Raw genomic sequence first — 25,805 nt, 5'->3', positions numbered from 1 at the left:
GCATCACCCACAAGAAGCCTCATTTTACTATTAATATTGCCTGTGAGGTCATTAATATAATACATAACAAGCAAGAGTCCCAACACACTTCCTGGGGCACACCCGTAGTTTTTTCTACATCTGATGATGACTCTGTGGGAGTCGCCAGCGGAACATCCGTAGAGGCTCAGTGAAGAATAGCATTATTCTGTGGCGGCGAGCACAAGGGACAGATTGTTTATTCTTTGATTATATATAATAGTTCTGTTGTTACTGATTCAATGTTAATGTGAGCTTCTCGTTGCAATAAAAAAATAAAATATTATAGCCTAACTACTTTGTGAGTCTTTCTGAAGATTGTAATAAGTAGTATGTGGCTAAAGTGGTGACCCTGTATAAAGAATTTCGTTGTAGACGAACAAATGTAGCCCAGTTCAATTTCGTCTACCACGAGATCGGCGAGTCCGCGTGGCACAGAGTGTTAAGGATCGGCGCAACATTTTGCTAAAGAACATTGAGGAATTACGACGCGAGATAGAAGAACAAGAAAATGCTGTGTTGAATTTTTCTGCGCCATCAAGTGATGGCTTTTCGACAGAGAACAGTAGCAAGATGAAATTACGCCCACCGCATTTCATACCTGATAAACCTGAAATGTGGCTTGCAATGCTTGATCTAACTTTCCACCATCATGACATTGTAAATGAAGACACAAAATTTATGATCGCCGTTAGTGCGCTTGACAATAAAACAGCAACGATCAGCGGAGATATAATTCTTCAGCCACCTGCCACGCAAAAGTATACGCGTTTTAAGCAGTTACTCATTGAGCGCCTACGTCAGTCGGTGGAACAATGTATCCAGCAAGTATTGCACGGTGAAGAGAGAGGAGATAAGTCACCTTTGGAATTTTGGCGGCACCTGCGAAGTTTAGTCAACGACACAGAGTTGCCAGATACGACACTGCAACATGTATGGCGTGTGCAGTTGCCAGAGGCAGTTAGAACAGCTGTGGCGCTCTCAGACACATAAGATATCTCGTCGTTGACCTCATTAGCCAATAAGGTCTACACCTCGTTAGACACAGCGCATACGTCAACGGTGATGTTTGGACAACAGTACAGACTCACAGGAAACGGCGGCGATACGACGACGCCAACAGCCAGACGTTTCTCAACAACTGGATGACGTACGAAAACAAGTCGAGGGATTGAAGCAGCAGATATCGACGTTGCTCGGAGGCAAGACAGGCACAAACAAGAAGAGCAAGGATGATGACATTGTGTCTAAGGAGTGTATCTGCTGGTACCATCGACGATTCAGAAGCAAAGCGACGTGCTGCACATCACCCTGTAATCACCCAAATGGTGACAGCGGCCAGCGTTAGGCTCGGGAATTGTCCGTAGATCCGACAGTCCGTGCTCATCGCCACTTCACCTCATAAAGAAGAAAGATGGGTCTTGGAGACTATGCGGAGATTACAGGGCACTAAATACTCGTACCATCCCCGATCGTTATCCGATACCACATACCAGGGATTTTACGCACACAATTGCAGGCGCGACCATTTTTAGTGTCATTGATTGCAAAAAAGCGTATCACCAGATACCGGTCGCACCTGCTGATATACCGAAGATGGCTGTCACAACACCATTCGGTTTATTCGAATACCTCCGTATGCCGTTCGGGTTAAAAAAATGCGGCACAAACTTGGCAGCGTTTCATTGACGAAGTCCTCAAAGATTTACGATATTGCTTCACGTACCTCAATGACATCTTGGTTTTTTCATTGTCTGAGGAATTGCACGAACTACATCTAAGGACTGTTTACTAATGTATTGAGGCATATGGCATTTCGGTCAATGAATCAGTGTTTACTTCGACGACGTCAGGTGCCATTCTTGGGCTACTCAGTGACAGCAGCCAGTATCAGCCCACTGCAAGACAAACTCGACCTTATCGAAGAAATGACTCGCCCCATCGACTATCCCCAACTACGCCAGTTTCTTGGAGCAGTTAACTTCTACAGACATCTGCCTAATGCGGTGGCCATTCAAGCACCTTTGATGTCAGCATTAGTCGGCAATGATGCAGTAGGCAAACGACCTTTACAGTAGACATCATAGATACAGATAGCATTCGACAAGATCAAAACCTGTCTACATCAGGCAATAATGTTGGCACATCCGGTTCCTGAAGCTCGACTGGCAATTGTTGTGGATGTGAGCCAGCAGGCAATAGGTGCAGCTCTACACCAGAAGGTGGGAAACAATTGGCAGCTCCTAGGTTTCTTCTCCCGCAAGCTTACATCATCAAAAGTAAAATGGAGTGCCTATGATAGGGAGCTACTGGCAATTTATGAAGCCATCAGACATTTCTAACCACAAGTAGAAGGCCAAACCATTCACTGTTTTTACAGACCACTAGCCAATTACCTTCACCTTCAGTAAGAACAAGGATGGTTGCTCACCACGACAATTTAGACAACTCGAGTTTATCACCCAGTTTACGACAGACCTGCAGCACATAAAAGGAGTTGAACGTTGTGGCAGATTTCCTGTCTAGGTTGGAAACAATCTCTCAGACTATTGAATACAAGGAAATAGCTGCAGCACAGGAAACAGACCAGCAACTTGCTAAATTCTCTCGTGATAGTACGTCCAGGCTACGTTTGCAACAAATACAACCTACGGGTGAACACTTCGGAGTTTGGTGTGACGTATTGCAAGGAAAACAGAGACCGTTCGTACCTGAGAGACTGCAACGACAATTATTTGATACCATCCATGGACTGGCTCATCAGGGAATAAACGTCAGCATCAAACTAATGACACAGATTCGGGTGGCCCGGTATAAATAGAGACTGCCGTAATTGGGCAAAAACGTGCCTGGACTGTCAGAGGGCCAAGGTGGTACGACATGTGCACAAAGCGGCAGGAAACTTCCCACTTACCACACAATGCTTCACACATGTGCACCTGGACATTGTGGGTCCACTTTTGCCGTCAGAAGGATACATTTATCTCCTCACTGCGGTGGACCGCTTCACCAGATGGGCAGAGGCCATTCAGTTATCGGATATTTCAGCAGAAACGGTGGCACGCGTATTTCTTTCATCTTGGATCGCACGTTTCAGCTGCCCTTTACATGTCACCACAGACCAGGGGTGTCAGTTTGAATCGACTTTGTTCTCAGAATTGGCCAACCTCTGCAGGTTCCAACATCGTCGCACCACAGTGTACCACCCAGCAAGCAATGGGATGGTGGAACGCTGGCATAGAACATTAAAAGCTGCATTAATGTGCCATGCACAATCTTTGTCGTCAGTGTTACCACTAGTTTTGTTGGGCCTACGCACAGCATTGAAAATGGAATTCGGGACATCCACCGCAGAATTGGTTTATGGTGAACCTTTACGACTGCCTGCAGAATTCTTCACCGATAAAGAAGGGGCACGACAGACCGAATTGCCGTTTACATTGCAAATGGTACGCAAGCATATGGCCAGACTTTGCCCATCTCCTGTCTCGAGACATGGAGCGGTAAATACGTTCGTGCACAAAGACCTACGCTCATGTACACATGTGATGCTACGGACGGACGCTGTCAAGTCACCGCTGCAGCCTCCATATTCAGAAGGATACCGTTATCTCCTCACTGCGGTGGACCGCTTCACCAGATGGGCAGAGGCGATTCTGTTATTGGATATTTCAGCAGACAAGCCAGAGATAAATTCTGCCGAAATTTTTACAAAGGCACAGGCGGTGTTTAGAAAGGACAGATTGCATGCGACCGGTGGTGGCGCGTTTGTCGCTGTTAGTAGTAGTTTATCCTGTAGTGAAATAGAAGTGGATAGTTCCTGTGAATTATTATGGGTGGAGGTTACACTCAACAACCGAGCTAGGTAGACCTCCCGACTCAGCAGCATTAGTGGCAGAACAACTGAGAGAAAATTTGGAATACATTTCACATAAATTTTCTCAGCATGTTATAGTCTTAGGTGTAGATTTCAATTTACCAGATATAGACTGGGACACTCAGATGTTTAGGACGAGTGGTAGGGACAGAGAATCGAGTGACATTATACTGAGTGCACTATTCGAAAATTACCTCAAGCAATTAAACAGAGAACCGACTCGTGAAGATAACATCTTGGACCTACTGATAACAAACAGATCCGAACTTTTCGACTCTGTAAGTGCAGAACAGGGAATCAGTGATCATAAGGCCGTTGCAGCATCTCTGAATATGGAAGTTAATAGGAATATAAAAAAAGGGAGGAAGGTTTATCTGATTAGCAAGAGTAATAGAAGGCAGATTTTAGACTACCTAACAGATCAAAATGAAAATTTCTGTTCCGACACTGACAATGTTGAGTGTTTATGGAAAAAGTTCAAGGCAATCGTAAAATGCGTTTTAGACAGGTATGTGCCGAGGAAAACTGTGAGGGATGGGAAAAACCCACCGTGGTTCAACAACAAAGTTAGGAAACTACTGCGAAAGCAAAGAGAGCTTCACTGCAAGTTTAAACGCAGCCAAAACCTCTCAGACAAACAGAAGTTAAACGATGTCAAAGTTAGTGTAAGGAGGGCTATGCGTGAAGCGTTCAGTGAATTCGAAAGTAAAATTCTATCTACCGACTTGACAGATAATCCTAGGAAGTTCTGGTCTTACGTTAAATCAGTAAGTGGCTCGAAACAGCATATCCAGACACTCCGGGATGATGAAGGCATTGAAACAGAGGATGACACGCATAAGCTGAAATACTAAACACCTTTTTCCAAAGCTGTTTCACAGAGGAAGATCGCACTGCAGTTCATTCTCTAAATCCTCGCACAAACGAAAAAATGGCTGACATCGAAATAAATGTCCAAGGAATAGAAAAGCAACTGGAATCATTCAACAGAGGAAAGTCCACTGGACCTGACGGGATACCAATTCGATTCTACACAGAGTACGCAAAAGAACTTGCCCCGCTTCTAACAGTCGTGTACCGCAAGTCTCTAGAGGAGCTGAAGGTTCCAAATGATTTGAAAAGAGCACAGGTAGTCCCAGTCTTCAAGAAGGGTCATCGAGCAGATGTGCAAAACTATAGACCTATATCTCTGGCATCGATCTGTTGTAGAATTTTAGAACATGTTTTTTGCTCGAGTATCATGTCGTTTTTGGAAACCCAGAATCTACTCTGTAGGAATCAACATGGATTCCGGAAACAGCGATCGAGTGAGACCCAACTCGCTTTATTTGTTCATGAGACCCAGAAAATATTAGATACAGGCTCCCAGGTAGATGCTATTTTCCTTGACTTCTGGAAGGCGTTCGATACAGTTCCACACTGTCGCCTGATAAACAAAGTAAGAGCCTACGGAATATCAGACCAGCTGTGTGGCTGGATTGAAGAATTTTTAGCAAACAGAACGCAGCATGTTGTTATCAATGGTGAGACGTCTACAGACGTTAAAAGTAACCTCTGGCGTGCCACAGGGGAGTGTTATGGGACCATTACTTTTCACAATATATATAAATGACCTAGTAGATAGTGTCGGAAGTTCCATGCGGCTTTTCGCGGATGATGCTGTAGTATACAGAGAAGTTGCAGCATTAGAAAATTGTAGCGAAATGCAGGAAGATCTGCAGCGGATAGGCACTTGGCGCAGGGAGTGGCAACTGACCCTTAACATACACAAATGTAATGTATTGCGAATACATAGAAAGAAGGATCCTTTATTGTATGATTACATGATAGCAGAACAAACACTGGTAGCAGTTACTTCTGTAAAATGCGTGTGGAACAATTTGAAGTGGAACGATCATATAAAATTAATTGAAACTTCCTGGCAGATTAAAACTGTGTGCCCGAATGAGACTCGAACTCGGGACCTTTGCCTTTCGCGGGCAAGTGCTCTACCAAGAGCACTTGCCCGCGAAAGTCAAAGGTCCCGAGTTCGAGTCTCAGTCGGGCACACAGTTTTAGGTAGAGCACTTGCCCGCGAAAAGCAAAGGTCCCGAGTTCGAGTCTCAGTCGGGCACACAGTTTTAATCTGCCGGGAAGTTTCGTATCAGCACACACTCCACTGCAGAGTGAAAATCTCATTCTGATAAAATTAATTGTTGGTAAGGCGGGTACCAGGTTGAGATTCATTGGGAGAGTCCTTAGAAAATGTAGTCCATCAACAAAGGAGGTGGCTTACAAAACACTCGTTCGACCTATACTTGAGTATTGCTCATCAGTGTGGGACCCGTACCAGATCGGGTTGACGGAAGAGATAGAGAAGATCCAAAGAAGAGCGGTGCATTTCGTCACAGGGTTATTTGGTAACCGTGATAGCGTTACGGAGATGTTTAGCAAACTCAAGTGGTAGACTCTGCAAGAGAGGCGCTCTGCATCGCGGTGTAGCTTGCTCGCCAGGTTTCGAGAGGGTGCGTTTCTGGATGAGGTACCGAATATATTGCTTCCCCCTACTTATACCTCCCGAGGAGATCACGAATGTAAAATTAGAGAGATTCGAGCGCATACGGAGGCTTTCAGACAGTCGTTCTTCCTGCGAACCATATGCGACTGGAACAGAAAAAAGGAGGAGGAGGAGATTAGCGTTTAACGTCCCGTCGACAACGAGGTCATTAGAGACGGAGCGCAAGCTCGGGTTAGGGAAGGACGGGGAAGGAAATCGGCCGTGCCCTTTCAAAGGAACCATCCCGGCATTTGCCCGAAAGGATTTAGGGAAATCACGGAAAACCTAAATCAGGATGGCCGGAGACGGGATTGAACCGTCGTCCACCCGAATGCGAGTCCAGTGTGCTAACCACTGCGCCACCTCGCTCGGTGGGAACAGAAAAGGGAGGTAATGACAGTGGCACGTAAAGTGCCCTCCGCCACACACCGTTGGAATGTAGATGTAGATTCTGGACCTTACAGAGTGCTCTCACAGGATGAACATACCACACAGATAGATCTAAATGGAAAGTGTCAAGTGGTATCATTGGAATGGCTCAAACCTGCACATATGTTACTGACTGAAGAGAACACAGAGGTCAGGCACCAAGCGCCAACTTCCACACCACTGGACCAGGATGACACCACCTCACCACCACAAGAGGAAGCGGTACCGTCATTACCAGCAACAGAAGCTGAAGAAGTTCAACCAATGCCTTCAGTGCACACAAGAGCTGGGCGTCGGGTGAAATATAAATACCCCTACATTCCCGGAGATCCGGGGTCATTCCATATCAAATCACCCAATAAAAAATAAATTTTACACCCACCTCCTTAGATTTTCATGAAATTTGGCTCAAATGGTTCTAATACCATCCTGACAACACCTGCAATTTTTTTTGCTGTATCTCTTACAGTTTTTTTTTTTAATAAATTTTTAAAGTTTTTATGTTTTGCATTTTCTGAACCTTCGTAAATGGTCAGTTTAATTTGTATTCAAAACTTTAAATTTGCTTATCTTAAAAACTCTTTTAGATAACATGATGAATTTTTGCAGCAAGTTTATTTATTATACACATTTGAAGATAAAAATGATGCTATTAAAATATATTAATATTTTCTATGAAAAAAAATATATATGTGTATTTTTTTCCTTTTTTTTTTAACGGATGTTTTGTTTTATAAGAATTGCAATATCTCAAGTCTCAGACCTGATAGAATGCTCAAATTTGTTTTAATTTACTCTTAAACATATAGGATACTTGATAAAACAAAAATAATGATGGCTTTTTAACATGTTTATTAATTATAGTAGATTACATTAGAATTATGTACAAAGATAGTTTACTTACGACACTTATGTATAACCCAACTGATTGCTTGAAACATTGAATTTTTTGAGTAATTTTGTCTTTTTAATAGACATTAATGCTGATTCAAACTGTTTTTCCACTTCATCCAAGAGCTTTCAGTTCTTTTGATACAGTCTTTTTTGAAGTAATACATTCTCCCAGTGCCGCTTGATTGAGGTGCGTCTACTACACAGACTATGTGCTCCAAAGGCACTATGCAGGAATCTTCTCTTTCAGGCCAATAAAATGATGCAGCGGGTCCCGAAGTATGTAGAAATAGAATTTCTGCATCTTCTTCATCATTGAATATTGTTTTTACCAGTCCAAAGTACCAGTTACCATCATAATTTGCAGCCACATAGCAATTTATGGATGGTTCAACACGAACCGAATCAGAAGAAGAATGGAAAGAAAAGACTAAGGAGGGTTTTACACTATCTGTAGTCCTTCTAATTTCAAGGTTGTTTGTTGGAAGTGGTTTGAAGTTATGAAAACTTCTAGTTCCAGGAATGGTTCGGGTTGCTGAAAAACGTTTTTCTAGTTTTAACCGTAGCAAATCAGCTTCTTTTTTGTCAATAAAGTGAAAATGAATGTTTTCAATATTTTTTTCACAAAACTTATACACATCGATTATTGTCATTATTTGTTCTTTGTCTGAAAGCTGTAGACTGGCTTTCCTTAAAATTCTTTTAATAGTTCCTCCTAGGCCATCACAAATTGACTTCCCATGACTTGTTGCAAAAAAAGAGTGTTGGGCCTTCAAATTAAAGTCTCTCAAGTGTTCAGTCAAATTTTTAAAACTGTTTGTTTTTGTACTGCCCAGCACAACCATCTGTAAAGTAGTGAACTGAGTCAATGTCAGTATGATGTAATGACAGCCACTTTGTAATTTCTTTTTGTACAAATTTAACAAAACCAGTGTCATGTTCTTGGTCATCACTAATAAAACAGTGGTTGGAAACAAAAACATTGTTTTCCTCATTTCTTAGAAAAACTCCAACTGGGTGTAGAGTACAACCACCTCTATTCCAGTGGTAACTTTGGATCTCATTCTGTATAACAAAGGAATAATTTTCACTGAAATCCATCACAATAATTGCTGTTTTGGGTGGTGGGTCTTCTTTCAATCTTTTAAACGCTGCTGATTGGGATTTTGCTATAAACGAGTGTGGGGTGAGCTTTTCCAATGACCTAACCAATAAAGAAATGTAGTCTTCAACACTGATAGACTGTTTGATCATTTCTGCCCTGTCTGTGTTAACCCACTGACTGATTACAATTTCTTCTTCTAAATCATAATCTTTCCTTAGTTTTTCAGTTAAGCACTCTGTTAGCGCAGTATTTGCAGGACAGCTGTTGCAATGATGTAGCATGCAGTTTTGGTTTTCTGTGTTGCACACAAGCATCTTAATTAGGTCTTTATAAGATTCTTCAATTTTCACAGCATCCAGTAATAGTTTAACATTCTGGTGGATACTGCATACACATACAGTGTGTGTGCCTGCAGCACCAGCAAGGATACACCATTTAGGTCTCAAGAAACAAAATTTTGAAAATCCTACTTCTACCTCGGGATTCTCCCATTTGAAAGAAAATAGAGTTCTCTCAAGTTACACAAAATGAGTCTTTTTTGCATGTACACATTTTTTTGAACACTTACTTTGTCTTTTGTTCCAGGTAGCACTCTGGAACTTTCATCCTTTTCATAAAAATCTGTTACAAGTCTTACTGTATTTTCAGAAAGAGTTTTACCTTTTTTTGGACCAGGAGTTTCCAAAATACCCTTTTCAGATTTTAGTTTTCTAGCTTGTCGCACCATGTACTCACTTACATTAAATTCTTTCATCACTTTATTTCGAGTCCAAGAATCTGGAGCCAAGGTCAGAATCTGGATTTTTCTAGACCTCCCAACAGATAAAATCTTCTCTTTCATAAGAGAAATCATTACATCAAAATCCTTTGCTTTCTCAACCACACTTTTATCTTCTTCGTCATCATCAGAACTTGGTGCATCATATTTTAATGCTTTTGAAACCGCCTTTTTTGCAGTCTTTTCAATACTGCTAACCTTCCTTTTAAAATAAGACCCTTTACTTTGTTCTGACAAGCCATGAAGCTTTATCGGTGTTAAACCTAAATAATCAAGAGCAATGTTTGTTTGTACGAGGGATTCATTTCTGGATTCCAATGATTCTAATTCAACCATGACTTCATCATCTGTTTCACTTTCATTGACTTCAACTCTTAATTTTTCCTCACAAAAGTTACGGCATGTTGAGCAAAGCTTTTGTCCAGGTTTTATGCTAATATTTTTTGTCAGTAATTGTTTAGAAAGATCCAGGCCTACACTTCTCAACGATTTTTTGATGGGCTTTTTGTGTTTTTTTAGTGGGTCTACACATGTTGTTTGATACTTTTCAAAAACATTTAAAAAGTAGTAGCTGTGGTGTGAACATATATTCTTAAATTCACACAGATTAATTCCAGATCGTAAGTGGATAAAATCTTTTTCTTCCTCACTCAATTCTGATACCGGTTGTAACTTTTTTGAAGGTGTGTAGGTTGTTTGGAAACAGTCAGATTTTTTAAATAACCCTACACTACAGGTTTGAATATCTGACATACTGATTTCACTTTTGGTCTGATTACTGTTCTGGTTACTGGAAAAGAATCTCTGTAAACTAAGCAACCGTACTTACTGAGAGTTCGAATAAACTTAATAAAATACTATCCAAGCACTATTTAACACTGTAATAATTTTTTACTTCAAAACACAGGAGTAACAATACAAAATCCAAGTGTACATTGTTACTCCAAGAAGACAAAAACTTATTTTCGGTGTCAAAGTCACTTGGCATTTTTTATTTTTAAAATATAATTAATATTATTTTAAAAATTAGATAACTATTAAACAGGTTAAAAAGCCAACATAATTTTTCTTTTATCTAATAGCCTATACAATTAAGAGTATTTTAAAACAAATTTGAGCTTTCTATCAGGTCTGAGACTCTAGATATTGCAGTTTTTGTAAAACTAAACATCCGTTAGCTAAAAAAATAAAATAAAAAAACTTATAAATTTTTTTTCATTTGGAAGAATTTAATATATCTTTATGGTAATTTTTTTAACATTTAGATATAATATACAAACTTATTCCAAAATTTCATACTGATATCTTGAGTATTCTTTAATATACAAATTTTTTTAGTTGTGAGGACACGTTTAAGTTACAATTTCCGACTGCTGAAACAAAGCCAAATCTAAAAACTTTAAAAATTTATAAAAAAAAAACTATAAGAGATAGAGCAAAAAAATTTTACAAGTGCTTTCAGGATGATAAAAGAAGTAATTGTACCAAGTTTCATCAAAATCTGACATGGTTGGTGTCAAGGCCTGGGTGACTTGACATGGAATGACCCTCCGCTCTATCGGAGGGGGGGCTGTGTGGGAGTCGCCAGCAGAACATCCGTAGATGCAGTGAAGAATAGCATTATTCTATGGCGGTGCACACAAGGGACAGATTGTTTATTCTTTGATTATATATAATAGTTCTGTTGTTATTGATTCAATGTTAATATGAGCTTTTCGTTGCAATTAAAAAAAAAAAAAAATTGCCTAACGACTTCGTGAGTCTTTCTGAAGAATGTAATAAGTAGTACGTGGCTAAAACTCTCCATCTAAGATAACATGCTGTGTCCTCCCTACCTAAAAGTCATCAACCCAGTCACGAATTTCACTTGATACCCCCTATGATTGTACTTTTGACAATAAGCATAGGTATGGTACTTAGTCAAATGCTTTTCAAAAATCAAGAAATACTGCATCTACCTCACAGTCTTCATCCAAAGCTTTAAGTATGTCACGTGAGAAAAGTGCAAGTTGGGTTTCATATGATCGGTGTCTTCGGAATCCATATTGGTTGACATTTAGGTCATTCTGTTCAAGATACCTCATTATGTTTGAACTCAGAATAAAGATTTCACAGTAATCAATGTCAAGGATACTGGATGGTAGTTTTGTGGATCACTTCTACTAACCTTCTTGTAGCCAGGTGTTACGTGTGCTTCTTTTTAAAAACTGGGCATGGTTTTTTGTTCGAGGGATGTATGATAGATTATAGTTAGAAGTAGGGCTAACTTAGCCGCAACTTCAGTATAGAATCAGACAGGGACTCCATTGGTTCTTGGAGCCTTATTCAGTTTTAATAATTTCAGCTGTTTCTCAACACCACTGACACTAATACTTGGGTCATTCATCTTTTCAGTGGTACAAGGTTTAAACTGGAGCAGTTCTCCAGGGTTTCCCTCTGTAAAGGAACATTTGAAACTGGAGTTAAGCATTTCTGTACCATAACATTTCTCCAAACATTATCATCATGGTAATAGCATGCTGAAGTTTGGAGGATGTAGGTTCAAATCCTATTTTAGCACCCTGTTTCAGATCTGAAAAGTTTATAAAGAAGGGCTCTAAGTTTTGTCCGAGAAAATTTTGAGCAATGTAATAGTATCACTGCCATCATAACGAAACTGGCATGGAACTCACTGGAAAGCCACAGAAAAATTTAAAGATTAGCTAACGTGTATTAGGTGGTTGTAGACTGTAGTGTGTGGGCTAATATGAAGTAGTAGTTGAATACGGGGTACGACAGAGGTTTGACCATTTCCATTAAACTAATGGGCAATTCCATGTCAAATCAACAAGTGCTACAACCTGTCCGTCTCAGATTTTTTTGAAATTAAGTATGCATATATTACTCTTAAATCATGACACAAATTAATTTTTTCACATTTTTCTGATGAAAAGTTACCAAGTAATGGACCTTCAAAAATTGAAAAGACGACAAATTTTTGACTCGCGGAACAATGTTGTTTCCTTTACAACTCGTGTTCTAATTAAGCTAGAACAATAAAATTTACTTAATTGGAAAGCTCTTTTGAAGAGGTTTTATATGATACCAAACATCATTAGTTTAATATATATACACAAATTGTTAAAAAAAAAACATTGTTGAATTTACTGATTTTTGAAAAACTGTATTTTTAAAATTCTCAAAAAAATATATGTGAAAGATACACTTTACATCTACATAGTCTTAAAGTTTCAACTTGGGATGAGCATGGGATCACTATCAAAAGCAATTTTACATATCATTAGTATTCAACAAATCTTGTAATATGTCTTAAATGTTTCTGGGCCAGGGCAGAATTTACATTCACCAAAATGACAAGCAGGTAATGACTGATTACATACAACTATTGCAATGCAGTCTTTGTAAGTTTTTATTGGATTATCTTCATCCTTTTTCAGCTGAGGAATGTTACATTCAGTCAGCATGAATTTGAAGTTTTGATGGGCAGTACACACACAAACTGTGTGTACCACTACTTCCAGCTAAAACACTATTTTTGGGATGTAGGTCTGCAAACTTCGAAAATCCAATGTGGAGCTCTGGGTGGTTGTCTTTAAAGTTCATGTAAATTTCTTTCAAATTACTTAAAACTAGCAGTTTTTGTACTTGCAGTTTTTCTCCGTTATCTCTCACAAGCACAAAATCTTTTTTCCCAGGCATTGCCCTGCTTATCTCATCAGAACAATGACAGTTTCTAATAAAATCAGCAGTTGTTTGATGAAGAGTCTTGCCAAGTTTTGGGTTTGGTGAAGACAAAATTCCCTTGGCCTTCACCAAATGTTTTACTCTTTGACCCATGTAATTTGTTACATTAAATTCATCTTGAAGTTTCTTAACACTCCAGCTTTTAGGTAAAATGGTAAGAATTTCCATCTGTTTACTTCAAGATGTACGAAATTTATCTTTTAGCTGACTGATCATCTCAGATTCTGCATGATCATGTACCTCTTCTTCTTTTCCGGAAGGAAGCAATAATAGCTTTGTTTGAATTGTTGAAGTTAATTTGTTTCTTCTTAGGATATTTTGCTTCACACAGTCGTTTCTTCTTAATTGGTGATCCACCAACGGACTGCAAAGAAGCATTCAACCTTTCTAAGGCCTCACTTGCTGCAATATCTTGTACGTCACTATCACATAAAACCTTTTCATTTTCTAATTCACCACAGAATACAGTAGATCATCATTTTCTGTGCTAGACGTATCACAAATTTCTCCTTGTGCAATTCTTTTACGGCAGTTGTCACACACTTTTTGATTTAAAGTTAAGAAAGGTTTTCTTGCTATCATCCATTGTGAAACAGGCCGTAAGTTTTTCTTGTGGTTATTGTGACCCTTTTCACTGAATGTATTACAGCACAAAGCTGAAATTTTAGGCATTTCATATTTCTCAAGTGAACAAAATAATTTAAAAAAAAAAGTTTTTGAAGTTGAACGCCCCAGCTTTCTATATTCAATACTACACAACGTTACTTCTCTATTCTTTCACTTCCTGAAAAAAAAAAATTTGCATTATATTAATAGTATGCAAACATTAACTGGTTGTAGGCATACAAACTTACAGTCTCTTGTGAGGTTTGTACGGAAGTACCTTTAAGCTAGATTCAAAACACATTGCAGAGTTAATCACATAATTTCACTACAGCTGCCTCACAACAAAAGAATGTGTGGGTCACTTTCAACAATAGGTGAAAATTGCTGACAATATTAACCAGAGATAAAATACTGAATAGATTGCAGATAGTAAAACCGAAGAATCATTTTACATATAATCTTTTAAATGAGAGATAGTTTCCTTCTTTCCCCCCGTGGTTTTACAGCTATCAATAAGTAGTTAGCACCAAAGTTTAATAAGCAGTTATTCGTTTCAAAAGTACAATTTGTGGACCATGTGAATAATAGAAATTCACCTAGGCCTATCTGACTATGAGTTTCGAGAATCGTGGTAAACGTAAAATTGCTTTTGATAGTGATCCCATGCTCATCCCAAGTTGAATCTTTCAGAATATGTAGATGTAAAGTATCTTTCACATATATTTTTTTGAGAATTTTAAAAATAGTTTTTCAATAAAAATAGTTTTTCAAAATTCGATAAATTCAACAATGTTTTTATAAACAATATATATTAAACTAATGATGTTTGGTATCATACAAAAGCCCTTTAAAAGAGCTTTCTAATTAAGTAAATTTTATTGTTCTAGCTTAATTAGAACACGAGTTATAAAGAAAACAACATTGTTCCGCGAGTCGAAAATTTGTCATTTTTTTCAATTTTTGAAAGTCCATTACTCGGTAAATTTTCATCAGAAAAATGTGAAAAAATTAATTTGTGGTACTATTTATGAGTACTGTAGGCATACTTAATTTCATTTAAATCCAAGAGGGTAAGGTTGAAAACGATGGTTTCATTTGTTGATTTGACGTGGAATAACCCTAATATACAACACTGCAACAATTCTGCGGGCAAATTTTCTACAGTGCATGACGGGGAATGGGAATGAAAGTTACGTAGTAGTTCATTGCAATTGTTGTTTTTGTTGTAACACGGAGAAACAATTTTCAGCGGTAATTTACATTCAATCCAGATATAATTTTGCTGAAATTTAGAAGTTTCACCGTTATTAATGCTTCATAATGTTCTGACAAAATGCTTAATGCTTCATAATGTTCTGACAAAACTCTACCATCTGGTGAGCACGATGTATGAGACAGGCGAAATACCCTCAGACTTTAAGAAGAATATAATAATTCCAATCCCAAAGAAAGCAGGTGTTGACAGATGTGAAAGTTACCGAACTATCAGTTTAATAAGTCACAGCTGCAAAATACTAACGCGAATTCTTTACAGACGAATGGAAAAACTGGTAGAAGCCGACCTCGGTGAAGATCAATTTGGATTCCGTAGAAATGTTGGAACACGTGAGGCAATACTGACCTTACGACTTATCTTGGAAGAAAGATTAAGAAAAGGCAAACCTACATTTCTAGCATTTGTAGACTTAGAGAAAGCTTTTGACAATGTTGACTGGAATACTCTCTTTCAAATTCTGAAGGTGGCAGGGGTAAAATACAGGGAGCGAAAGGCTATTTACAATTTGTACAGAAACCAGATGGCAGTTATAAGAGTCGAGGGGCATGAAAGGGAAGCAGTGGTTGGGAAAGGGGTGAGACAGGGTTGTAGCCTCTCCCCGATGTTATTCAATCTGTATATTGAGCGGGCAGTAAAGGAAACAAAAGAGAAATTCGGAGTAGGTATTAAAATTCATGGAGAAGAAGTAAAAACTTTGAGGTTCGCCGATGACATTGTAATTCTGTCAGAGACAGCAAAGGACTTGGAAGAGCAGTTGAACGGAATGGACAGTGTCTTGAAAGGAGGATATAAGATGAACATCAACAAAAGCAAAACGAGGATAATGGAATGTAGTCAAATTAAGTCGGGTGATGCTGAGGGAATTAGATTAGGAAATGAGACACTTAAAGTAGTAAAGGAGTTTTGCTATTTAGGGAGTAAAATAACCGATGATGGTCGAAGTAGAGAGGATATAAAATGTAGACTGGCAATGGCAAGGAAAGCGTTTCTCAAGAAGAGAAATTTGTTAACATCGAATATAGATTTAGGTGTCAGGAAGTCGTTTCTGAAAGTATTTGTATGGAGTGTAGCCATGTATGGAAGTGAGACATGGACGATAACTAGTTTGGACAAGAAGAGAATAGAAGCTTTCGAAACGTGGTGCTACAGAAGAATGCTGAAAATAAGGTGGGTAGATCACGTAACTAATGAGGAGGTATTGAATAGGATTGGGGAGAAGAGAAGTTTGTGGCACAACTTGACTAGAAGAAGGGATCGGTTGGTAGGACATGTTCTGAGGCATCGAGGGATCACAAATTTAGCATTGGAGGGCAGCGTGGAGGGTAAAAATCGTAGAGGGAGACCAAGAGATGAATACACTAAGCAGATTCAGAAGGATGTAGGTTGCAGTAGGTACTGGGAGATGAAGAAGCTTGCACAGGATAGAGTAGCATGGAGAGCTGCATCAAACCAGTCTCAGGACTGAAGACCACAACAACAACAATGGATCTGCGTAATTAAATCGATGATGACAAAAATTATGAACCGAAAACTAGTACTAAATCACATGAATTCAGACACCACTCTTAAATGACAAACTTTGCAGTGCAAAAACGCTACGCATCACGATTGAGAATATACAAATACTGAACAACCTAGTACCTTGGTTTCTCGCTATCCGAGAATTCTACTTTCGCGCTACATGCTCCATTATCCAATATATAAACACGATTTAACATTTTCCCCTACTCTCATCCAATCATTCGTTCATAATCACACACCGCTCGCGCTCACACTCACAGTGTCACCAACTCACAGTTAACACACAATTGTTTCCAGTCGCAGCGCTCCTTTGCTGTGGAAGTGGAACTAGTGGACGACAAAATACTGTCTGATGTTTTGATGCGTGGAAGCTGTAGCCGGGAGAAGTTCTGACTTATGAATATGGTTTCTGTTATTAAAGAACCAACAACCGGCAGTGCGGGTGATAGTCATAATGAATCAGACAAGGCTGTAAATAATTTATTAGCAAGACGTTTATCTAAAATTTTAGACACTCGCTTGGAAAATGACAAAGATACACTCGAGGCATTGAAAGAACTGTCATCGTTCTTCACTGAGAATACTCTTAAAGCTAGGCGTAATTTAAGAAGTAAAATAGAAAAGAGGAGCTTGGCCATAAACGAAGTAAGTACTTAATTTTATTTGATTATCGCGTATGGAAATTATTTCACTATCGAACATAATGGAGTGTTGATATTGCTGAGAATTATTTATCGAATCAGTTAACCCACGCCAGCAACATGTGATGTAAAAACTGATTCAGGTATTTTGACATTTCTTTGTAGGACAAATGTCGAAACTGGCTTTGTTAAACGAAAGTAAAATTATAGAGGCAATTGTTGTTGCAATCAAATAATCACTATCCAATCTGACCTAGACGTCACGCTAGGCCACAGATCAGTGTCTTACTACAGCCAAGACTTGAGGACACACACGTTCTAGCCCTTCTGTCAATTTGACACTTAGTTTTATTTTCATGTCAACAGAAAGTTCCAGCAGATTTTGTAAATTCTTTGGTTTGTTAATTATCTACGTATGTACATTCCGGAAAATAGGCCTATGAATTTGTAGAGTATGTATCTGTACCAACATACATATTCCACAGCCACTCTATGGTGCATGGCAGAGGGTTTCTCGTACCACTACTCATTTCCTTTCCTGTCTGTATGCCTGCATACAAGGTGTAATGTCTCTTATTTTATTTTTGTGGTTGGTTGGTTGGTTGTCATTGATTTGGGGGGAAGGGGGGAGATTGGGCTGGCCGACCTAGTTTGCAGCGCCAGAATTTGTTGGCAGTAATTATTATTATTTTATTCTTCTCGAATTGTGTATCTATGGTGTACTGAATCTGTTTTAATTTGTATAGGGGTGTTTGATTTGCAGATATTTGAGGTTGTGGTTTTCTTTTTCGTAGTTCTAGGTGTTGGTGTTTTGCTATCAATAGTTGTGGTTGACCTGTATAGGTCATCGGAAATGACCGATTCTCATTTTCGTGGTTGTAGGTGTTGGTATTTTGGTATCGTAATCTGTGGCTGATCTGAATTGATCAAGGGAAATGTCCTTTTCCAATTTTCGTAGTTTTAATTGTAAGTATTGGTGTTTTGGTATTGTCACCTGTGGTTGACCTATATAGGTCAAGGGAAGTGTCCGATTCCTGCAGATTTATTGTTTTCTTTCTGTTCGTCTTTTTGCGTTTTCGAATTTCCCTTACCCCCCCCCCTCCCTTCCCCCTAAAACCCCCAATTTTCCGTGGTTGCCCTGTTAGTTTTGATTCTGTTTTTGGAGGGAGGTGTTATTGTCTTATTTATATGTATTTTCGTGTTTGTTGCCGTGTGTATTTAGTGATGTCATAGGCGCTATATTGGAGATGCTTAGAATAACTTACAGCACACCCTGCCAATTGCTGTATAATGCCTAGTACTGTGCTAAACACAGTGTTGTTAGAGATGCGTACTAAACATTAGAAACAAACTCAAGAGGCTACTACTATCACAAAGATGGAGAGCAAATCAGTCAAGAAAAGTTATATGAATAGTGTGTATATTAGTGATCTTACATTCAATGGGAATGAAGCATCATGGTATAGTATGAGCATTATAAACATTACATTGAACTCAAATTATAGTTTTGATAATATTTAATCATCTCCTAATACCATTTTAGTCTCTCAAAAGACTTCTTGTGCAGGACAATAAGAAAGACACCATTTATGTGGGAAAGTGATTGTAGAGAATTATTTGGTTACGATCAGAGCAGTAACTATACTGAAATTGTCGAAATAAATACAGTTGTATATGTAACTGAGAATAATATGCAAATGTCAACACATCACTGATTAAGCTACAGCTCCATACATCCAGTTCATTCCTGCTGTTTGAGGTTCAGCTGGGGGGGTATTGTACAAAACTTGGAGAAATGCAACTTTTTTAATGAAGATCAGTGCAGAATATTGTAGTTTTTAGATAAAACCATTTGCTAATACATAATATGCATTGAAATATATATCATGCAAGGCCCCCCCCATCTAATAGAGTGCCAGAAGGGTGCAGCAGAGGTAAGCCTGAAAGGGTTAAAGTGCACTTAAGGTGTCAGTGGCTCTTCCGCAGTGTGCTGCTGTTGGCGATTTGTTTCTATTGGTCATAGCCAATCGAGTGATCAGATACAGTGGCCACTGAGAATCACTGAATCAATTACTTATTTTGGCAGAAGGTATGAATTGATTACTTTTGTTTTTGACATGAGTGGGATGAGATTTGCAATTATTGATCTGATTGTTATAGATTATAAAGTCGGTTATTCATTTTCATATATATTTCTTGTATTACAAGTTAACTGGAATATGATAGGATTCCTTGAGATATACTTTCATATTATAATGTTATAATTTGGTTGTGTGTTGGCAATGCCAACAAACGTGGCTGGCTGTGATAACTGACTGATCTATAGCATCACAATGAGAAAATGACTTGTGGAAAACAGACAGAAGTAATGACCCAGAAATACTTTCTTATTGTAAACAGAACTTTAATGCATTAAGAAAAGTTACAAATAATTTCAGGAGTATGCACATCTTAAATGAATTTGAGAAATCAGACAACAAAATAAAATCAGTGTGGAATATTGTTGAGAGAGACAGGCAAAGCAGTCATAGAAGTTGACATTATTTCTATTAAAGAGAATGGAAACATTATATAAGATAGTTGATGTGTAATACATATTTTTAATAATTATTTTTTTAAAAATAGGTGAAAAATGGGTGCATATAGTCAGTTGTTGTTGTTGTTGTTGTTGTTGTTGTTGTTGTGGTCTTCAGTCCTGAGACTGGTTTGATGCAGCTTTCCATGCTACTCTATCCTGTGCAAGCTTCTTCATCTCCCAGTACCTACTGCAACCTACATCCTTCTGAATCTGCTTAGTGTATTCATCTCTTGGTCTCCCCCTACGATTTTTACCCTCCACGCTGCCCTCCAATATTAAATTGGTGATCCCTTGATGCCTCAGAACATGTCCTACCAACCGATCCCTTCTTCTAGTCAAGTTGTGCCACAAACTTCTCTTCTCCTCAATCCTATTCAATACTTCCTCATTAGTTATGTGATCTACCCATCTAATCTTCAGCATTCTTCTGTAGCGCCACATTTCGAAAGCTTCTATTCTCTTCTTGTCCAAACTATTTACCGTCCATGTTTCACTTCCACACATGGCTACACTCCATACAAATACTTTCAGAAATGACTTCCTGACACTTAAATCTATACTCGATGTTAACAAATTTCTCTTCTTCAGAAACGCTTTCCTTGCCATTGCCAGTCTACATTTTATATCCTCTCTACTTCGACCATCATCAGTTATTTTGCTCCCCAAATAGCAAAACTCCTTTACTACTTTAAGTGTCTCATTTCCTAATCTAATTCCCTCAGCATCACCCGACTTAATTCGACTACATTCCATTATCCTCGTTTTGCTTTCGTTGATGTTCATCTTATATCCTCCTTTCAAGACACTGTCCATTCCGTTCAACTGCTCTTCCAGGTCCTTTGCTGTCTCTGACAGAATTACAGTGTCATCGGCAAACCTCAAGGTTTTTATTTCTTCTCCATGGATTTTAATACCTACTCCGAATTTTTCTTTTGTTTCCTTTACTGCTTGCTCAATATACAGATTGAATAACATCGGGGAGAGGCTACAACCCTGTCTCACTCCCTTCCCAACCACTGCTTCCCTTTCATGCCCCTCGACTCTTATAACTGCCATCTGGTTTCTGTACAAATTGTAAATAGCCTTTCGCTCCCTGTATTTTACCCCTGCCACCTTTAGAATTTGAAAGAGAGTATTCCAGTCAACATTGTCAAAAGCTTTCTCTAAGTCTACATATGCTAGAAACGTAGGTTTGCCTTTCCTTAATCTTTCTTCTAAGATAAGTCGTAAGGTCAGTACTGCCTCACGTGTTCCAGTATTTCTACGGAGTCCAAACTGATCTTCCCCGAGGTCGGCTTCTACTAGTTTTTCCATTCGTCTGTAAAGAATTCGTGTTAGTATTTTGCAGCTGTGGCTTATTAAACTGATTGTTCGGTAATTTTCACATCTGTCAACACCTGCTTTCTTTGGGATTGGAATTATTATATTCTTCTTGAAGTCTGAGGGTATTTCGCCTGTTTCATACATCTTGCTCACCAGATGGTAGAGTTTTGTCAGGACTGGCTCTCCCAAGGCTGTCAGTAGTTCCAATGGAATGTTGTCTACTCCGGGGGCCTTGTTTCGACTCAGGTCTTTCAGTGCTCTGTCAAACTCTTCACACAGTATCGTATCTCCCATTTCATCTCCATCTACATCCTCTTCCATTTCCATAATATTATCCTCAAGTACATCACCCTTGTATAGACCCTCTATATACTCCTTCCACATTTCTGCTTTCCCTTCTTTGCTTAGAACTGGGTTTCCATCTGAGCTCTTGATGTTCATACAAGTGGTTCTATTATCTCCAAAGGTCTCTTTAATTTTCCTCTAGGCAGTATCTATCTTACCCCTAGTGAGATAAGCCTCTACATCCTTACATTTGTCCTCTAGCCATCCCTGCTTAGCCATTTTGCACTTCCTGTCGATCTCATTTTTGAGACGTTTGTATTCCTTTTTGCCTGCTTCATTAACTGCATTTTTATATTTTCTCCTTTCATCAATTAAATTCAATATTTCTTCTGTTACCCAAGGATTTCTAAGAGCCCTGGTCTTTTTACCTACTTGATACTCTGCTGCCTTCACTACTTCATCCCTCAAAGCTACCCATTCTTCTTCTACTGTATTTCTTTCCCCCATTCCTGTCAATTGTTCCCTTATGCTCTCCCTAAAACTCTGTACAACCTCTGGTTCTTTCAGTTTATCCAGGTCCCATCTCCTTAAATTCCCACCTTTTTGCAGTTTCTTCAGTTTTAATCTACAGGTCATAACCAATAGATTGTGGTCAGAGTCCACATCTGCCCCTGGAAATGTCTTACAATTTAAAACCTGGTTCCTAAATCTCTGTCTTACCATTATATAATCTATCTGATACCTTTTAGTATCTCCAGGGTTCTTCCATGTATACAACCTTCTATCATGATTCTTAAACCAAGTGTTAGCTATAATTAAGTTGTGCTCTGTGCAAAATTCTACCAGGCGGCTTCCTCTTTCATTTCTTAGCCCCAATCCATATTCACCTACTACGTTTCCTTCTCTCCCTTTTCCTACACTCGAATTCCAGTCACCCATGACTATTAAATTTTCGTCTCCCTTCACTATCTGAATAATTTCTTTTATATCATCATACATTTCTTCAATTTCTTCGTCATCTGCAGAGCTAGTTGGCATATAAACTTGTACTACTGTAGTAGGCGTGGGCTTCGTGTCTATCTTGGCCACAATAATGCGTTCACTATGCTGTTTGTAGTAGCTTACCAGCATTCCTATTTTCCTATTCATTATTAAACCTACTCCTGCATTACCCCTATTTGACTTTGTGTTTATAACCCTGTAGTCACCTGACCAGAAGTCTTGTTCCTCCTGCCACCGAACTTCACTAATTCCCACTATATCTAACTTTAACCTATCCATTTCCCTTTTTAAATTTTCTAACCTACCTGCCCGATTAAGGGATCTGACATTCCACGCTCCGATCCGTAGGACGCCAGTTTTCTTTCTTCTGATAACGACATCCTCATGAGTAGTCCCCGCCCGGAGATCCGAATGGGGGACTATTTTACCTCCGGAATATTTTACCCAAGAGGATGCCATCATCATTTAATCATACAGTAAAGCTGCATGCCCTTGGGAAAAATTACGGCCGTAGTTTCCCCTTGCTTTCAGCCGTTCGCATTACCAGCACAGCAATGCCGATTTGGTTATTGTTACAAGGCCAGATCAGTCAATCATCCAGACTGTTGCCCTTGCAGCTACTGAAAAGGCTGCTGCCCCTCTTCAGGAACCACACGTTTGTCTGGCCTCTCAACAGATACCCCTCCGTTGTGGTTGTACCTACGGTACGGCCATCCGTATCGCTGAGGCACGCAAGCCTCCCCACCAACGGCAAGGTCCATGGTTCATGGGGGGGCATATAGTCAGAGAAGAAAGAAAATGTACAGTGAAGAAGTAATTCAGAGGACATCATTTCCTCAAATTTTTGAGAAGTTAATTACTCCAGGGTTGTCACCCACCTGTCTAGTTATGGCACACACAGCCAATCACAGTTTGGATTTCAAAATGGTTATTCTACTGAATCAGCTATTTATATATTTACTGAACAATAATATTGTATTACAGAAGTTTCTTTTATGGAATACATACTTTAGTAAATGCCTTGTTTAGTTCTTATTTAAGAAACAGAATGCAGGAACCTACTCTAGGCTGTTCAAATAATGCAAAGAGGGACACCACATCATCTGCATCGGGAAAAATACAGTGGGAGTCCCACAGTTTCAATCATAGGGCCACTAGTGTTCTTGCTTTTTGTTAATGGTCTGCCATTTTATTTGAATCGATAGGTAGAATTAATTCATTTTTTTTATTTATTTATTTATTTATTTTTAAATATATTTAAAAAGAAAGATGATGAGACTTACCCAACAAAAGCGCTGGCAGGTCGATAGACACACAAATAAACACAAACATACACACAAAACTCTAGCTTTCGCAACCAACGGTTGCCTCGTCAGGAAAGAGGGAAGGAGAAGGAAAGACAAAAGGATTGGGTTTTAAGGGAGAGGGTAAGGAGTCATTCCAATCCCGGGAGCGGAAAGACTTACCTTAGGGGGAAAAAAGGACAGGTTTACACTCGCACACACACACACATATCCATCCACACATACACAGTGGTGTCTGTGTATGTGTGGATGGATATGTGTGTGTGTGCGAGTGTAAACCTGTCCTTTTTTCCCCCTAAGGTAAGTCTTTCCGCTCCCGGGATTGGAATGACTCCTTACCCTCTCCCTTAAAACCCAATCCTTTTGTCTTTCCTTCTCCTTCCCTCTTTCCTGACGAGGCAACCGTTGGTTGCGAAAGCTAGAGTTTTGTGTGTATGTTTGTGTTTATTTGTGTGTCTATCGACCTGCCAGCACTTTTGTTGGGTAAGTCTCATCATCTTTCTTTTTAAATATATTTTTCCCACGTGGAATGTTTCCCTCTATTATATTCATATTTATTTTTAAAGTTATACAATCCTTGTTTTAAAGGCGAGCAAAGAAGCTTCAACAGAGAAAACTGTAAATGATGTATTTGTGAAAGTTACTGAATGGTTTTACAAAAATAAGCCAGTTTTAAAGTTTGAAGAAACGCAGTTCATCCAGTTTTAAACAAAAAAAGGTATACGACCACCTATTAACTTAGTACCAACAAGAAGTAATTAATAGGGTAGAAAATTGTAAGTTATTAGGTGTGCATTTTGATGAAAACTGCATTGGGATATAGAAGTTAGCATATTCAAAATGGTGCACCCTGGGCAACTTCCTTCAAGAAAAGGACAGCGAAAAGTCTACCCAAACGACGACCATACTGGATCAGCGATCTCCCACCGGCAGCTGCAAAAGCAAGACAAAAATTGGATTTTTAAATGCCAACTGACAAGGCACTTTAGTTCCAAATTAAATATCTTACAAATCAATGTAGAAGGAATCTCCAGAGACAAATGCAAATACGTAAGCAGATTGGCAACTGATAATACCATCGACATAATAGCTCTTCAAAAAACTCTCCAACCACCAGAAGCTCCTCAGGCAAGAATTTATATTACAGGATATAAGCTGGTAGCACATCTACATCTACATCCATACTCCGCAAGCCACCTGACAGTGTGTGGCGGAGGGTACCTTCAGTACCTCTATCAGTTCTCCCTTCTATTCCAGTCTCGTATTGTTCGTGGAAAGAAGGATTGTCGGTATGCCTCTGTGTGGGCTCTAATCTCTCTGATTTTATCCTCATGGTCTCTTCGCGAGATATATGTAGGAGGGAGGAATATACTGCTTGACTCTTCGGTGAAGGTATGTTCTCGAAACTTTGACAAAAGCCCGTACCGAGCTACTGAGCATCTCTCCTGCAGAGTCTTCCACTGGAGTTTATCTATCATCTCCGTAACGCTTTCGTGATTACTAAATGATCCTGTAACGAAGCGCGCTGCTCTCCGTTGGATCTTCTCTCTGTCTTGTATCAACCCTATCTGGTACGGATCCCACATTGCTGAGCAGTATTCAAGCAGTGGGCGAACAAGTGTACTGTAACCTACTTCCTTTGTTTTCGGATTGCATTTCCTTAGGATTCTTCCAGTGAATCTCAGTCTGGCATCTGCTTTACCGACGATCAACATTATATGATCATTCCATTTTAAATCACTCCTAATGCGTACTCCCAGATAATTTATGGTATTAACTGCTTCCAGTTGCTGACCTGCTATTTTGTAGCTAAATGATAAAGGATCTATCTTTCTGTGTATTCGCAGCACATTACACTTGTCTACATTGAGATTCAATTGCCATTCCCTGC

The 25,805-nt window shown here is 39.1% G+C and overlaps 2 protein-coding genes across 5 annotated transcripts in view; one reads left to right on the top strand and one right to left on the bottom strand.

Moving 5' to 3' along the window:
• Positions 1 to 17,062, bottom strand: part of LOC126187478 (actin-related protein 6) — a 92,732-nt gene extending 75,670 nt beyond the window's left edge. The window contains exon 1 of the mRNA XM_049928584.1: positions 16,902 to 17,062. Coding sequence (XP_049784541.1) covers positions 16,902 to 16,978 — 77 coding nt within the window. The 5' untranslated portion in view covers positions 16,979 to 17,062. The remainder of the gene's footprint in view (positions 1 to 16,901) is intronic.
• A 38-nt stretch (positions 17,063 to 17,100) lies between these two features.
• The window catches only part of LOC126187477 (conserved oligomeric Golgi complex subunit 6), a 124,549-nt gene continuing 115,844 nt past the window's right edge, over positions 17,101 to 25,805 (top strand). Inside the window, exon 1 of one of the 4 annotated variants that reach the window (XM_049928579.1) lies at positions 17,101 to 17,426. In XM_049928579.1, the coding sequence (XP_049784536.1) occupies positions 17,178 to 17,426 (249 nt within the window). In that variant the 5' untranslated portion in view covers positions 17,101 to 17,177. Of the gene's footprint in view, positions 17,427 to 18,715; positions 18,883 to 25,805 lie in introns of those variants that run through there. The other 3 variants (XM_049928582.1, XM_049928581.1, XM_049928580.1) reach the window with 3 other exon arrangements.

This window comes from Schistocerca cancellata, chromosome 5 (assembly GCF_023864275.1).
Source record: "Schistocerca cancellata isolate TAMUIC-IGC-003103 chromosome 5, iqSchCanc2.1, whole genome shotgun sequence".
Lineage (NCBI taxonomy): Eukaryota > Metazoa > Arthropoda > Insecta > Orthoptera > Acrididae > Schistocerca > Schistocerca cancellata.
The sequence above is the reverse complement of the archived record's forward strand: the minus strand, read 5'-3'. Positions and strand labels throughout refer to the sequence as shown.